At 42.1% G+C, this 15800-nt stretch overlaps 1 protein-coding gene across 1 annotated transcript in view; it reads right to left on the bottom strand.

Annotated features, from left to right (window-relative positions):
* The window catches only part of DDX25 (DEAD-box helicase 25), a 32674-nt gene extending 17442 nt beyond the window's left edge, over positions 1–15232 (bottom strand). The window contains exons 1-8 of the mRNA XM_049856831.1: positions 15170–15232; positions 14432–14498; positions 14116–14160; positions 13520–13655; positions 11160–11252; positions 10944–11046; positions 9390–9504; positions 8188–8365 (exon numbers count right to left, since the gene is read on the bottom strand). Coding sequence (XP_049712788.1) covers positions 8188–8365; positions 9390–9504; positions 10944–11046; positions 11160–11252; positions 13520–13655; positions 14116–14160; positions 14432–14498; positions 15170–15232 — 800 coding nt within the window. The remainder of the gene's footprint in view (positions 1–8187; positions 8366–9389; positions 9505–10943; positions 11047–11159; positions 11253–13519; positions 13656–14115; positions 14161–14431; positions 14499–15169) is intronic.
* Between the last annotated feature and the right edge of the window lie 568 nt (positions 15233–15800).

Raw genomic sequence — 15800 nt, 5'->3', positions numbered from 1 at the left:
CATATGACTCAGCAATACTACTGCTTCAAGGGACTTGAAGGGCCTTGAAAGCAGCAACACAGACACACATATGTACACCAACATTCATTGCAGCATTAGTCACAATACCAAAAAGGTGGAAACAACCTAAATGCCCATCAACGGATGAACTGATAAACAAAATGTGGGACATACATACAGTGGAATACTCCTCAGCCAGTAAGAGCAACAAAGTCCTGATATATGTTACAACATGGATGGAGCTTGAAGACATTATGCTGAATGAAATTAGTCAATCACAGAAGAACTAGTATTACATGACCTCATTTATATAAAAAGACAAGAATAGGGGTAGAGGAAGGGGGTTATTACTTAGGAAGCGCTGAGTTTCAGTTTATGGTGATGGAAAATTTGCACTGATGAAGGGTAACGGTTGCACAGATGATTAATGTTAATTGATGTCAGTAAGTTGCAGAACTGTTAAAAGTTGAATTGGCCAATGTGTGATAGACTTACGACAACAACAAAAAAGGGCAGGTGATGAGGCTGCTTACATACAACAAATGCCTCATGGGATTTTTTCCTTGGTTTGGAGGTTTAGGGACACGGTTTTATGGGACATCCCAGTTAATTGGCCTAATACCATATTTAGTACTTCTGTTCTGCCTCCTAGTTTGTTGCATAGTGACTGGGGTCTTAAAAGCTTGTAAGCGGCCATCCAAGGTATAACAATGGTCTCTATCACCTGGAGCAACCGAAGAAGAGTCAGAAATAGGAGGAAGAAATTGAATGTGTAGCTAATTGCTTCCATGAACATCCTGCTTCCTTTGCTATGAGACCAAAACTGGATGGTGCCCGGCTACCATTAGTAAATGTTTTGATCAAAGATTCCATAGAAGAATCCTGATCAAAAGGAGAAAAATGTAGAATACAATTTAAAATTCTTATGGAGTCCAGACTTACTGGAGCCATTGAAGCTGGATGAACCCCTGAAACTATTGCTCTGACATAAGTTTTAAACCTTAAGCCAAAAATATCCTCTGAAGTCTTCTTTAAACGAAACAATAAAAAAAAAAAAAAAATTTTTTTTTTTTACTAGTTTAGCTTAATTAGTAAAGAATGTCAACCTTAAGCACTGTGTTTTTTAAAGAACTACCTATGTGGAATCTAATTTACAACAGCAACTTGAAATAGTCAATAGGAAACTTAGAAGCAGTGAGTTTATATTAATGGGGGAGGAACAATTCGGAAAAGGAAGGTGAGAATAGTTGCACACCTTGAAGAATGAAATCAGTGTCACTGAATTGTACATGCAGAAATTGTTGAATTGGTGTACATTCTCAACAACAAAAATAGATTATTAAAGAAAAAAAAACAAAAATCAGATACAACTAATCTATGGAGTGACCAGTCATAACAGAGTTCAATCTTGGGGAGGAGACAAGGGCTGCAGAGGAGAGGGCTGCTGAGGGTTTGTAAGGTTCTCATTCTTGACCTCGGTGCTTGTTACTTGGGCACCACGGTCTCTGTGATGATTCCCTGAGCTATACATTTATGATTTGTGTATTTCTCTGTACACACTTTATATATCAATTAAAAAGTTAATTATTTTAAACAAAATAAAAGTGAGACCAGAGAGAAATTGCCTCTCTTGAGAGGCAGACAGAGCAATGACAATAAGAATCTGTTAGTGCTAAGCGGGTGTTGGAGATTGTCTGCCCAGCAATCCCTGAACACCAGTGAGCCTAGGGCCTTCGCTATCCGAGAAACCAAACCAAACCCACTGCTGTCGAGTCAATTCCGACTCATAGCAACCCTATAGGACAGAGTAGAACTGCCCCATAGAGTTTCCAAGGAGCGCCGGGCAGATCTGAATTGCCGACCTCTTGGTTAGCAGCCGTAGCACTTAACCACTATGCCACCAGGGTTTCCTATCCGAGAAGCTTTATACAATAGCAACCTAGCAGCCTCCAATCAGCTAGGGCAGGCTGGCCACATGTCTTGCCTTCTCAGCTTCCCACATTCCACTAACATGATTATAAAGAGACGAAAGATATAAATCTACAAAGACACGGCCAACAGGAGAGGAGAAACTGGTGGCCAAGACATTTCACTACATTTTTGAAGACAGGAAGGGATGGAAGCAACAACAAGGATGAGGGGATAACATGGATAAGGTGACAAAGAAGTGCTGCCAATGGAAACACTGATGAAAAGGCAGCTGGTGGGTCCCTTGGCACCACGGGAGGACCTGGAAACATCAGAGACCAAAGAATCAGCAGGTAAGGTGTGTGACTGAAAACGGGTGTATGTTAGGACATGTCTTAGTTATCTAGTGCAGCTGTAACAGAAATAACACAAGTGGACAGCTTTAACAAACAGAAATATATTCTCACAGTCTAGGAGGCTAGAAGTCTGAATTCAGGGCGCTGGCTCCAGGGGAAGGCTTTTTCTGTCAGCTCTGGGGAAGGTCCTTGCCATCCATCTTCCCCTAGGTATAGTAGTTTCTCAGTGCAGGAACCCTAAGTCAAAACAATGTGCTCTGCTCCTGACTCTTCTTGGTGGTAGAAGGTCCCTCTCTCTCTGCTCACATCTCTTTCCTTTTATCTCTTGTAAGATAAAAGGTAATGCAGGCCACACCACAGGGAAACTCCCCTTATATCAGATCAGGGCTGTGACCTGAGTAAGGGTATTGCATCCCACCCTAATCCTCTTTAACATAATCTAATCTTGCCTCATTAACCACAAGCAGAGATTAGGAGTTACAACATATAGGACAATTACATCAGATCCCAACATGGAGAACAACCACATAATATTGGGAATCATGGCCTAGCCAAGCTGACACATATTTTGGGGGGACACAATTCAATCCACGACAGAAGACACTTGGAAATTCTGCCTTGGCATGCTGGGACCTCTGGGTCATCTGCTGTGTCACAATCCTTCATCCGGAAGTACACAATTCATAAAGTGGCCCCCAATACAGGGGCCAAAAGAACACTGATTTTAGTGTCAAACGGGTGTAGCATACATCACTCGCCTTCCGTAGTCACTGTGGCTGTTTTGTTGTGTTTTCTTTCCTGACTGCGGATGTTGGCAACTATGATTACAGTTCTCAGAAATGTCCTTCACTGTTGTGTCACCATGACTGATGCAACTTAAGTGTGCAGTGAGGGGTACTGTAACTGTGAGCCCATCTTTGATGCTGCCTGTGGAACAACTGTCTGCTTTGTATCAAGGTGGTGCTAGTTTAATTTTTCACATGATGAATACTGTGCCCCTATTTTCTAAGAGTTCAAACAATGAAAATGAGAATGATTACAGTACTAACGCCAGCATGACCCAGACGGCACTAAAAAGAAGGCTAAACTACTGTGTTATCCTGCTGACAGTTGGAAGGACGTAAATAACTGGATTAGGGAGGTAACTAGCCCAAACAGAGCACACTGCACAACATGCAGACACATGTTTGGGGCTGGTCATGAGGGGAAAAAGAGGGGGCATGAGAGTACACATGAGACTGGACCTCATAAAGTCTCCTTAATTAAAAGATTTTTTCATCTCCTCAAAAGAAAGCGTGCCCAATTAAAACAGTAGATGCTGAGCGAGCCTGGGCTACTGCACACAGGAGCATGCACTACTGGGTCACTGCCTGGAGAGCTCTATGAAATGGGATCAAGTTACATTTCCTGGTTCAGATGCTGAAGCTAACGTGTCCTGTGGGTGAACAAAAAGGAAAATTTTGATAATAGATGTGTTGTCCCTTTCAGTAGAGCTTATCCTGTCAGATCTTACCAAAGATTATGCCTTCTACGTATCAAGTGATACATGTCAACTCTCAACAAAAAAAATTCTCCCTAGCTTTCAGGTACTTTGATTTGAAAAAGAGAGTTTCAAATCCTCTTCTTAATGTCTCTGAAGTTTTAGTGAAACTGCAGAAAATATAAGACAAAAGATTGTTGATATCGTGTCCAAATACAAACTAGACTTTGCTTAACTAGCTGCATGTGTAGCCACAGCACAAAAGTAAATTTTGGCAAATTCCCTTCAGTCTATAAACTTCTTATCAAAGAAAATGAAAAGATCTCACAGGCTAAATATCCTGTATACCTTGTACAACACCGCTAAAAAGTGGTATGAATTGCTCACCTGTTAGATCAAGGTTTTCATTACCAATGGTTTTGGTCACTTTGAAGTTTCCTGTAAATGTGCAGAAGCACTTAAGGAGGTTTTTGACTCTAAAGAAAAGGAAGGAGATGGCCTCCTTAGACTTGTGCCTACAGGAGAGCTATCATTGTTGCTGACCATACAAAAGATGTTAAAACGGTGGCCTGCGATAAAATCGTAATTTCAAAGTGTGGGACAAAACAAATATCCTTCTCTAATTTGGGAACGCATTGAGGATGAGAATGGAGAAAACCATTATAGTAAACAGAAATTATATGCTATTTCTCCAAAAGTGCTTTATGGCCTCTAGAGAGGCTAGAAGGAGCCTAGGGAAAGGGTGAATTGATTGTGCCTGAGTTGTCTGATGTTCCAGGCAGGCTGTGACAAGAACTCATAAAGGGAAAAAGTAACTGATCATTTTAGAAATAAGACTGCTTCAGAACTCAAAAATATGTCACCAGGAAAGGGCAGCCAAGCTCAACAGGCTTTCTGATTTCTTCACTAAAACTATAACTTACTTGGAACCCATCTTTGATTTCACAAGTTTAAATTACCTGTGTGCTCTACAACCATCCTCCTTGACCAAGGAAAGGTCTGACTTATGTGGACATCCATGTACACCAGAGTGCTTAAAAACCACGGACACTGCAGACACAGATAGCCTACATAATGAGTTTATAGAGGCAAAGGATCTGTTTGACAAGCAGCTGGTCTACCAACACAAGACCGTAGGTGTACAGATAGACATTTCTGGAAAGCTAGAAACTAATTCCGACAAGTCTGAAAACCTGCATTGCTAGTCAATAGTAAATATCCCATGCTCAGACACTTGTTAAGAGTGTATTTAGCTTGATACTATCACAGTGGCCTGACACCAGGAATGGGTGCGGGCTTGGTAAGAGCAGAGCTGCAAGTCAAGGTGAATTTTATACTTGACTGTATTCAGTTTTACTACCACATAAAAGAAAAGAAGCCTACTGGCAGTTAAGAAAGTATTATTGGAAAAGGAAACAAAGAGTAAAAAAATCCTACTTTTTTTTTTTTTAATATCATGAGACAGAAAGAAATATGAGATTTAAAATTTTTTTTAAATACAGGTATTATCTGTTTAATTAGTCCTAATGTATTTATGATCTTCTTGTAAAAAGTCTTACATTTATGTATCTTAAGAATATATGCTAGTACAGCATACAGAATTTAAAGAGCCAATAGTTAACAAAAAAGTTTAAAAAGTTGCTGTATCAGGGGATAAAAAAATTATAAAATATTATAGTTTTCTCATACATATTATTTAATTACTTCTACGATTAACTACTACTAATTGATATTAATAGTTCTAATATCATTTTCTTTAAACAGCAGCATTTAACAAGTAACAGAAAAGTACAGAATATGTAATTTCAAATAAACATCTGTTTTATATATTTTTCTTATTTTATGTTGCAGTAACAGCACACGTGTATCATTATTTCTTATATACTATTATTTTGTCTAGTGTGACTGCGCCTGAGCTGGCTCACTAAAAAGTTGGTCACTCTAAGGGAAGAAATTACATACAAAAAAGACTTAAGAAAGTTCCCAGAAGTGGCAGACACAAGGGTTAGACTGAAAGAGCACGTGCCACGTCTAGTACAGTGTGTGAAAAAGCCCTGAACTAAAGCACGTCACTGAGAAGTTTCAGGACACCATGGGGAAAGAAGATCCCCAAAGTTTCTACAGATCAAAAATCAGGTCACAGACAAAACCGTGGAAATCAGAATAACACTAAAATTTTCTGAAGCAACCTTGGAAGCTGAGACAATTGAGTGTATTTTTTTTAAAATTTCTGTTTTCAACATTGTCTCTGAATTCAGAGGGAGAATGATTTTTAACCTAGGCAAACTATAAATCAAAAGATCAAAGGTACAAGTAGAATAAAAACATTCTTTGAACATGTTGAACATGTAAGTCCAACTCGAACTTTCTAAAGATTCTTTCTAGGGAAGCCATTAGAGAATCTACTCCTGTAAACCGAGGGAGTAAACCAAGAAGAAGAACCAGGAAGAAGAGGAAAGACCCCAAATCATAGTCGTTCAGAGGGCCCAGGGAGCAAGCAGTCCAGACTGAAGCTGGAGAGAATTCCAGTAATAAAAAGAAGTCAATGGATTTTTAAAGTGTACTTGACTAGTTGGAAACATTGGCATGACACAGAATGGAGTAGGTAGAGAAGTACTAAAGATACTCTTATGGATTGAACTGCACACTATTTACAGATATAAAGGTTAAAATCAGAAGGGAGATGTATTTTCTAGGGGGCTGGGGCAGGGGGTTACTCTTTTTCATTACAGGTCTTTCAATAGTATAAGAATTTAACACTTAGCTATCTATAACACTGAGCCCCACAATATGTGTTGTAAATCCTAATCCCATCTATATATAACAGTACAGGATGTGTCTTAAACTGATCACTTCTGAGATATAAAAAAGTGGGTTAGGCACAGAAAGAGGCAAGCATGAATGGGGGAAAGACAGATGCCACGTGGAGATCTCCAAGGAATGCCAAGAATGCCAGAGTAGCTGAGCCAAAGATTTTCCTTGAGAGAAGGCAGAGGGCCTTCCCCTAGAGGCGGCTCCCTGAATTCAAACTTCTCGCCTCCTAAACTGTGACAAAATAAGTTTCTGTTCATTAAAGCTACCCACTTGTGGTTTTTCTGTTACAGCTGCACTGCGAGACTAGGACAGATACTTACACAGGACACTAACCAAGTGAAAAAACAGGCAATTATTAAGTCTAGGGATAAAAAGTTATATAAGAAAATCATAAACATAATACACCGCTTGGCCCAGCAGTGAGCAACAGCTATACTGTCATAATGGTATCAATGACGCTGTTGTTGTCAGTTGCCATCAAGCTGATTCTGATTCATGGCGACCCCATGTATTACAGAGTAGAACTGAGCTCCACGGGGTCTTCTTGGCTGTAATCTTAACAGAAGCAGATTGCCAGGCCTCTTCTTCCACAATGCTGACTGTTAATGTAACCATAATACTATGATAAGCCAAGTGGACAGGAAAGGGAGAGTGGGGTGGTAGAAAAAAAATTAAAAAAAAAAAGAGAACCAAATCCCCATTCTCTCCTAAGGAGTCAGAAGGCAATCACTATGCATTCACATTTCAAGAAACACTCTATTTACAGATAGACGGGAGGCGTATTCTCCAGGGGCTGGGGCAGGGGATTACTGTTTTTCATTATAAGTCTTTCAATACTATATGAACTTAACACCGAGCTATCTGTAATACAACACTGAACCATGTATGATACTTTATTTAAAAATAAATGACAGATTCTTGAACCCCACTCCCAGAAATTCTGATTCAGCAGGTCTGAGACTGGGCCTACCCAAAAACCAAACCCATTGCTCTCGAGTCAATTCTGACTCTTAGCAACCTTACAGGACAGAGTATAACTGCCTCATTGGGTTTCCAAGGAGTGGATGGTGGGTTCAAACAGCCGATCTTTTGGTTAGCAGCTGAATGCTTAACCACTGTGCTACCAGGGCTCTGAGATTGGGCCTGGTGTGTGTAACTTTAAGCCCCACAGGTGACTCTGATAGAGAGGCCTGAGAAAACTTTATGTCTTATTTAACGAAGTAGAGACGAAGTCAGAATTAGAATCCCAGTTTCCTGATCCCAGGTACTACGTTCTCTGCTCTCTACAGAGTACCCACTGTACCCTCACAGTATCCCCAGCAGGTTCTACTAGGTTCTCTTGAGAATTTTTCTAGAAATATAAAAGAGGACTGGCGAATCTGCCACAGAGCTCACGACTGGATTCCGTCTGTAAGCCTGTACTGCAGAAGTAAAGCAGTCAGACGAGACTGCAAACTGAAGCAGCTGGAAAATCCGAGGACTCTGGAGGCCCCTTGGGCTGGTGAAAACAGCGAGAACACCAAGCAGTCTCAGAGGTGGCAGTGTAGGCACTAAAGATGATTCAGAGCCACAGACAAATAAGGAACTAGGACAGAAGGTTCAGGAAGGAAGAACGAGTTTGAAGATTACCTCTGAATACGAATGCTTTGATCTGAGAATCCCTGGGTGTCAATCATCACGTCTGCTTCATCCAGAACAAACACACGGATCTTAGTCAAATCGATTAATTTTCGCTTAAAACACCAATCTAGGACGGTCCCAGGAGTGCCGATTATAATCTGCTTGGTGACGTCAGTGCCCCTGGGAACTGGGGAGAGAAGCTTTGTAAGTGCCCCTTCAGATGCAAACAGTTTCACTCCGACAGTCTACAATTCAGGGCAGCACAACACAGAACTCTTCTGCGACAGTACAGTTCATAAGGATTTTCCAACGCAAAGCCTGCGGGTCATTGTGGTTTTTGATTTTGCAGAGTTTTAGGATTAAGTCCTGAGTTTCTGGATTTATGGTAATGATAATAAAAAGTGTTGCATATTTGATTGGACGCCAAGGTCATTTAAGAAGCCACACTGCAGGAGTTCCACTGCCCTACAGAAATACTGGCCCAGCTGTGAAGAGCCTGCAAACCTTCGCCAGATGAAAAACACAGCCGAAATGTCCATCTACAGGCTAAAAAACCAACCACATTAAATACGTTATGGAATATCATGCAGCTATTCAAAAGAATGAGGTGGGGCCATATAGAATTACATAGAAAGACGTCCAAAACATGCATGTTTTTGAATTGTTTGAAAAAGTGCTCTCATTTTTATAACTCTCCCAAAGAAAACAAGTATATTTATGTGCATTCATGTGTTTGTATAAGCTAAAAAAAAAAAGCAAACAACAAAGGTCTGTTTAACAGGACTATAATAACAGGGCTATAGTTTTCTTTGGGAATAAGTTTTTGGAGGGCAATGAAGAATACTTTTCACTTTTACCCTCCAATATTCTGTGTTTTAAATTCCTTTTTCCACTATAAGCATGTAATATTTTAGTGAGAAAATTAAAACATAAAAGTTATGCTGTACAAAACAGCTGAATCTCCCAGAAAAGGCTGCCTCAAAGCATCCTCGTGCAGGATGTGGAAATGACGTGCAGAGCCTTTGCTGGGTCTTGACTCTGCGCCTTGTGCATCAGGCTTTCTCTGTGCCATTGCATTTAATTTTAACAGCAACTCTATCATACAAGCGCTTTTATCCCCCCATTTTAGAGATGTTATACAACATGACACGCTTCTTAAGGGCGATGCCAGGATTTAAAAAAGAAACCAGGCCTGGCTTGCTGGTACATACTTCGATTCCCTCGAATGGCATACATCACTTGAACATCCACACAGAATTTTCCCATCCGCTCAACCACACGGCCAGTTTGCAGAGCCAGTTCGTAAGTGGGAGCCAGGCAGAGGCACTGTGAGTAGGAGGAAAGGGCAGGAGAAAGGTTCATAACCAGCCATCTTTCAAATCTGAACTACAATTAAATTTGGACAGGGCGAGGCCCAGAAACAAAACTGGAGATTGAGGTGGAATAAAAATATTTTAAATTGAAAAATTTAACAGTTGATAGAACTGAGGTGAATGCTGAGTCTGGGGGCAGGAAAGGGCTGAAGGATAGAGAAATAATTGCCTTTTATATTCTTCTCTAAAGGGACATATGGAAACACGAGTTACCGGTTACCCTTTTTGGGGCTGGGGTGGGGGGGGGATGGGATATAAGGGAGGCTAGGAGGCAGTAAGAAGGACTGCAGGACAAATTCCAGCTTGAGCGCTATCCTCACTACTCTTGCCTGCCACTGAAAGTCTACTTCCAGAACTCCGTGGATCCGATCCATTCTGTACACCTGTACCAGAATATTCCCCCAAACTCTGTCTTTGTTATGTCCACCTTGAAGATGGTGGAAGAAGCCGGTGATACTTAATCCACTTATGTGCCTCAGTTAGGGGTCTGTGGTAGAAAGGGGAACAAAAAGCCCAAGTGCTGAAAATAGTTCCTATACACATTTCTCAACATTTGTTCAAGCACAGCTTCTGCTGAAGAATTTTTCTTGAGAACATTAAACTTTAAGTATAAACTTCATCGAACTTGTCTAAAATGCACGAGATTTCATATGCCTAGCATTAGTCATCTGCATCTGTAGTTTATCTTGCTGACCAGCTTGCAAGCTTCTGGAGAGAATCCTTGTATTTCCCACAACACTTACAGCATAGCAGGCACTCAGCTTGTCAAATGAGAGGATGAGGGCAGTTTGGAGAAAGGGGAGCGATTACGAGATGCTTTACACGCGTGGAAACTGGATTAGAACAGCCAGCTCAGTTCCAGTCTTGCAAAGCCCCTCTGACTGTGTGACCTTAGGAAGGGTAAGATACTTTCCTCTCTAAGCTTCAGTTTCTGCCTCTGCTAACTGAGCTGGGTGGACTAGATGATTGATAGTCCTACAGCTATGTAGGTATCATCACTGAATGTTTACCTTATGCCAACCGCAATGCTAAAAACTTTATACACATTATTTCATTTAATCCTCACAACAACCCTATGAGGCATTCACTTATTCAATCACTCAATGCTTACTGAGTCGTTTCTACAGGCCAGGTGTTGGGATTTAAGGGTGAAGAGAACAACTATGATCCATGTCTTTGTGAGTGCTGGCTCTAGTCTGCAGATGAGGAAACTGAGACTCAGGTTTACCAACTTGCCTAAAACATTCAGCTAGTACGTGGAGAAGCTGGAATTGGAATCCGCTGGACTCCAGAATTCGTGCTGTCAATCACTGTCCTGCACTGCTGCCCAATGCTCTGTGATTTTATGAAATAATGCCTATTCATTCCCACCTTCCCTCAGTCTTTCCTTACCTGTGGGAACAATTCCAAGGCATTGACCCTGCTTAGCATTGCCAAGACAAAGGCAGCTGTCTTTCCTGTTCCAGACTGGCTCTGTGCTATGAGGTTCTGGGGTCTGTAGAAAAGAGCAGACCACTGGGCATAAAATGAACACAAGAGCCTAGGCACAAATTGAAAAGAAAAGACTGAAAACAACCAAATTGGAATACCACTACCCTGGAAACTCACGGATGTGCCAGCATCATAGGGAGAGCCATCTCTTGGATTTTGGATGGTCTGTTAAATCCCATCGCATAGATTCCTTTTCGTAACTCTTCCTTTCTGTCAAAAAAAAAAAAAAAAATCAAACATTTAAAGCCTATGACTGCTCAATAGCCTGAGAAATAAACACCTGGAAGGTACATTTCTAAATTAAGCTTCTTTGCAAGTGGGCTTTAAAAGTGATATTTAAAAATTTATCATTCCTAGTAGACAAGAACTATTTTAAGTGAAGGGAAAGACAACACATGATACAGGAGAAGTCAGCACAACTGGGCTAAACCAAAAGCAAAGACGTTTCCTGAATACGACTAAACACTTCAAAGGCCAGAGTAGCAGGCCATGGGGACCATGGTTTCAGGGTACATCTAGGTCAACTGGCATAACAAAATGTATTAAGAAAACTTTCTGCATCCCACTTTGGTGAGTGGTGTCTGTGGTCTTCGATGCTAGCAAGCGGCCATCTAAGATGCATCAATTGGTCTCAACTCACCTGAAGCAAAGGAGAGTGAAGAACACCAAAGACGAAAGGTAAAGATGACCCCAAGAAACAGAAAGGGCCGCATAAACCAGAGACTACATCAGCCTGAGACTAGAAGAACTAGATGGTGCCGGCTACCACCAATGACTGCCCTGAAAGGGAACACAACAGTGAATCCCTGATGGAGCAGGAGAACAGTGGAATGCAGACCTCAAATTCTCATAAAAAGACCAGACTTAACGGTCTGAATAAGACTAGAGGGACCCCAAAGGTCATGGCCCCCAGACCCTCTGTTAGCCCAAGACTGGAACCATTCCCGAAGCCAACTCTTCAGACAGGGATTGGGCTGGATTACTAGACATAAAATGAGACTGGTAAGGAGTGAGCTTCTTGGCTCAAGTAGACACATGAGACTATGTGGGCAGCTCCTGTCTGGAGGCAAGATGAGAAGGTAGAGGGGGACAGAAGCTGGTTGAATGGTTACTGGGAATACAGGGTGGAGAGGAGGAGTATGTTTCTTATTAGGGGGAGAGCAGCTAGGAACAGAGAAAGGTGTCAGTTTTTGTATGAGAGACTGACTTGATTTGTAAACTTTCGCTTAAAGCACAATAAAAACAAACCAACCTCTATGGGGCACAGTTCTACTCTGACACACCTGGGATTGCCGTGAATCAGAGTCAAATGGATGACAGCTGTTTTTTAGTTTGTTTGGTTTTACTTCTGTTTTGTTTTGGAACGTATATAACGAAACTCTGATTACAATCTAAAAAAAAGTTATCATTCACATCTCAAGCTTCAAACATATACAAGTATGCCTGTAGAGTTGGACCATTAAAATGATAAACTATACTATTAGCCTAAGCTAAAGACAATGATAAGAGCCCAGTTTAACCTCCTGTCACACAAAGCAAAAAGAAGTTCATCTGATGAAACAAGTGTATCAGGTTGCCAAGAGAGTTATATTTTCACCACAAGCAGAAAGCTAAGTGCGATTTATTAATTCTTTTGAAGGAAAAACAGTGATGTCTTTACCTGCAATTTTCAGGGAAGACAGAGCTTTATTTTGGTGATTTTGAAATCCTCTCTCTCGTATCAGCTCTACAGAAGACACAATATTACCTTAGCATTCTGACCCGCCATTTTTAAATGTATTTTTCCTGAGGCCTCATGATAGATGTTAGAGAGAGGATAAAGACAAGTGGGTAGGAACACTTCCATGCCCCAATCATGTGCACAGAGATCACTTAATTGGTTGATTACCAGCAGCCGATCTTTCATCATAGGTAGGCATCTCCTACCGATTAGAAAATGTCAGGACATTGGGATTTTGAATTTTTACTTTCTACGTAAGTCAGCATCAGTAACTTTCCCATTCTGTTAAAATACGTTTCCTTAATGCCAACTGATATGTCCCTAGGAAATGCAAACCCATTTGGGAAAGGTACCCATTTTAACATCATCTGAAACAAAACGTAATTAGGAATGTGTAGGCTTGTAACTTATCCAAAGGGGTAAGGGAGGATGTTTGAGCCGTCACTGGCCCTGAATCTGGATTCTAGGATGGAGAGTAGCAATCTAGCTGTACCTGGCTTAACTATCCCCCTTAAGCACAGCAAGGTTAAAATATTTTACCATCAAAAATGTTCCCAATTGGCTGGGCAATGCAGGTATCCTAGTGATCTTCTTAGAGTTGTATTTTAATTGCATGCAAAATATACACATTTCATCTTAATACTAAATATTAGAACACAAAGGAGATCCACATTGTTTTTTATCATTAACAGGTTAGTTTGTTCTGTGATGTTTTCCAACATTTTCCTACATTAAAAGGTAAAAAAAAAATACTCACAGCCGCAGCTCTTCAAATGTTTTTACTGAGTAGAGTGGAGAGCTGGGATCCTTTTGTAAGACTTCAACTCGATGACTGGATTCTACTAAGGACTGCCTGATTAACTTGTTCAAAAGTGAGCTGGCTGCTAAATCCACTGGAAAAGAAAAAAATAGGAAAAGTAAGTATTGCAGGGGAGAAATAATGCCTCTTGAATGACACCTAGTAAGTTGTCCCTCTTCTTTTTTTTTTTTTAAAGAAGGTTCTAGAAAGAATGATATAGCACTGAGAATTTCTTCTTCCATGACAGCGGATCCTTTCTTTTGCTCTGCTGCTACACATAACCTCTAACCTCCAGCAAGCCTACATCCATCTCCACGAGACCGATTCTTCCTTGCCAGCTGAAAATTCTTAACTCACTCCTGCATACTCCATTTCAACTTCCTCTAGGGAACTGTGACCCACTCCTAATTTAGTATTTCTTCTGGTATTCACTATTTATAAAGAAAATAGAAGCAGAGACAGTTCTTTTCCACTTGAGATTGTAGTATCCACTCACACTGTGAAAGTGATTGACAGAATGCTAGTTGATACATGCAAATGAATTGATCTCCTACCTACATCTTCTTCATCATCTTCATCTGTGTTATTAATAGAGCCATCTAAAAGGATGGAAGAGAAACAAAAATAATGCTGAGCAGATGCGAAAAGTACGTCATCCCAGTTTTTCTTCCAGACTCTGCAATGTGCAGGGACAGAAGAATCATCTGGTGGAAAAAGGGTCACCTAGTGGGTAAAAAGATCGGGAAGGTGGTAGAGGGTGGTGGGCATTCACAGAGCTAACGGTATTTCAGCTGGCAGGGACAAGATGAAAAAAATATTTTTTTAGTTCATTGAGAACCGGTCAATCTGCTTTACCCTAACAGCACTCACCTCCTTTGGGGACTGTAGCACTCTTAATATCCCTAAGGTTCTTCCGGGGGTGGATGTGGTTTGAAAACTATTCAAAGACACAAATTTCAACTAGTATTAGGAAGCAAGCCATCAAGCAGCCCAGTGCACCCCTAACAGCAGCTAAAAGGGATATGGGAAGACCACCTGAGGACTTTGTTCCCTTTGCAATTTTAGGTATTAATGGATTTCTTTCAGGATTAGGTCTCTTGCGTGAATTATGCTAAAATTGGAGGAGACTTTCTACTGCCCCTGTATAGTAAGTTTCATTAGGTCTCTAGTCCTTATGAGTCAGAATCAACTTTGTTGCAACGGGTTTAGTCCAAATAGGGGCAATACTTGGTCACAGGCATGAAACAGGATGGTAGGTAGGAAAGCACGTTGGCAGATACAGGATGGAAGATACCCGAGGTTTAACTGCCAATATGGGAGTGCAGAAAATTAGGGGCCCTGTTGCGGCCACTAGCTGTTCTCCCTCCCTTGGCTTCCAGGTGCTTGTGTCTTCGTTCTGACCCTTCAAACCAAAGGTCTTGTCTCTCTAGGGGTCTCCTTTCCCGTGTTCCTCCCCTAAACCCTCCCCACACCTGCCGTCCACCATTTGACGTCCCACTCCAAACGCTAGCCGGGCTCTCCCTCCCTTCTCCAGCAGATTCCCCCCTAAGGGGGAAGTCCCTGTTCCGGACCCCGCCCCATCTCCCTCCCCAGCTCGGTGGCGGTTACGTGGCCGTTCAGCCTCTCGCTCTCCGCAGCCCCTGCGTCGCCTCCCCAAAGTAACGACGCCATAGCGGTGATCGCTGCTCCAGCCCCCAGCACGTGCTCCCACCACAGGCGCGAGGAAGGGTCCGGCCACACCCAGTGGCCAATGGGCTCTCTCAGGAGGCAGGCTCAAGTCCACGCGACCACCCGCGGGCGCAATGCGCAAGTGCGGAGCTTGGTGCGCAGGCGGGCCGGAGGAGGGAGGGGGAGAGGGAAGGGCCGGGGAGGGTGAGGCCGGGGGAGGGGGCCAGCTTCGCTGCAGGTGTTAGACCGTGGACCGGGGCGCTATCTGGGTGAACTTTCGCCCAGCTTGGAAACTCTAAGCCGCAGCGATGTGTGCGCATTTGTGTCCCTACCCGCCCCAGCCCTGGTGGTGCAGTGGTTAAGGCGCTAGGCTGCTAACCTGAAGGTCGGAGGTTGAAACCCACCAGCCTCTCGGCCAGAGAAAGGTGTGACAGTCCGCTTCCATAAAGATCACATGCTTGGAAACGCTGTGGGGGCAGTTCTACGCTGTCCTATAGGGTCGTTAGGAGTGGAAATCCACGGCGACAGGTTTGGTGTTTTTTTTTTTTTTTTTTTTTTTTTTTACCACCCC

Source organism: Elephas maximus, chromosome 17 (assembly GCF_024166365.1).
Source record: "Elephas maximus indicus isolate mEleMax1 chromosome 17, mEleMax1 primary haplotype, whole genome shotgun sequence".
NCBI classification, from domain to species: Eukaryota; Metazoa; Chordata; class Mammalia; order Proboscidea; family Elephantidae; genus Elephas; species Elephas maximus.
Note: the sequence above shows the minus strand (reverse complement) of the source record. Positions and strands in the feature narration are given on the sequence as shown.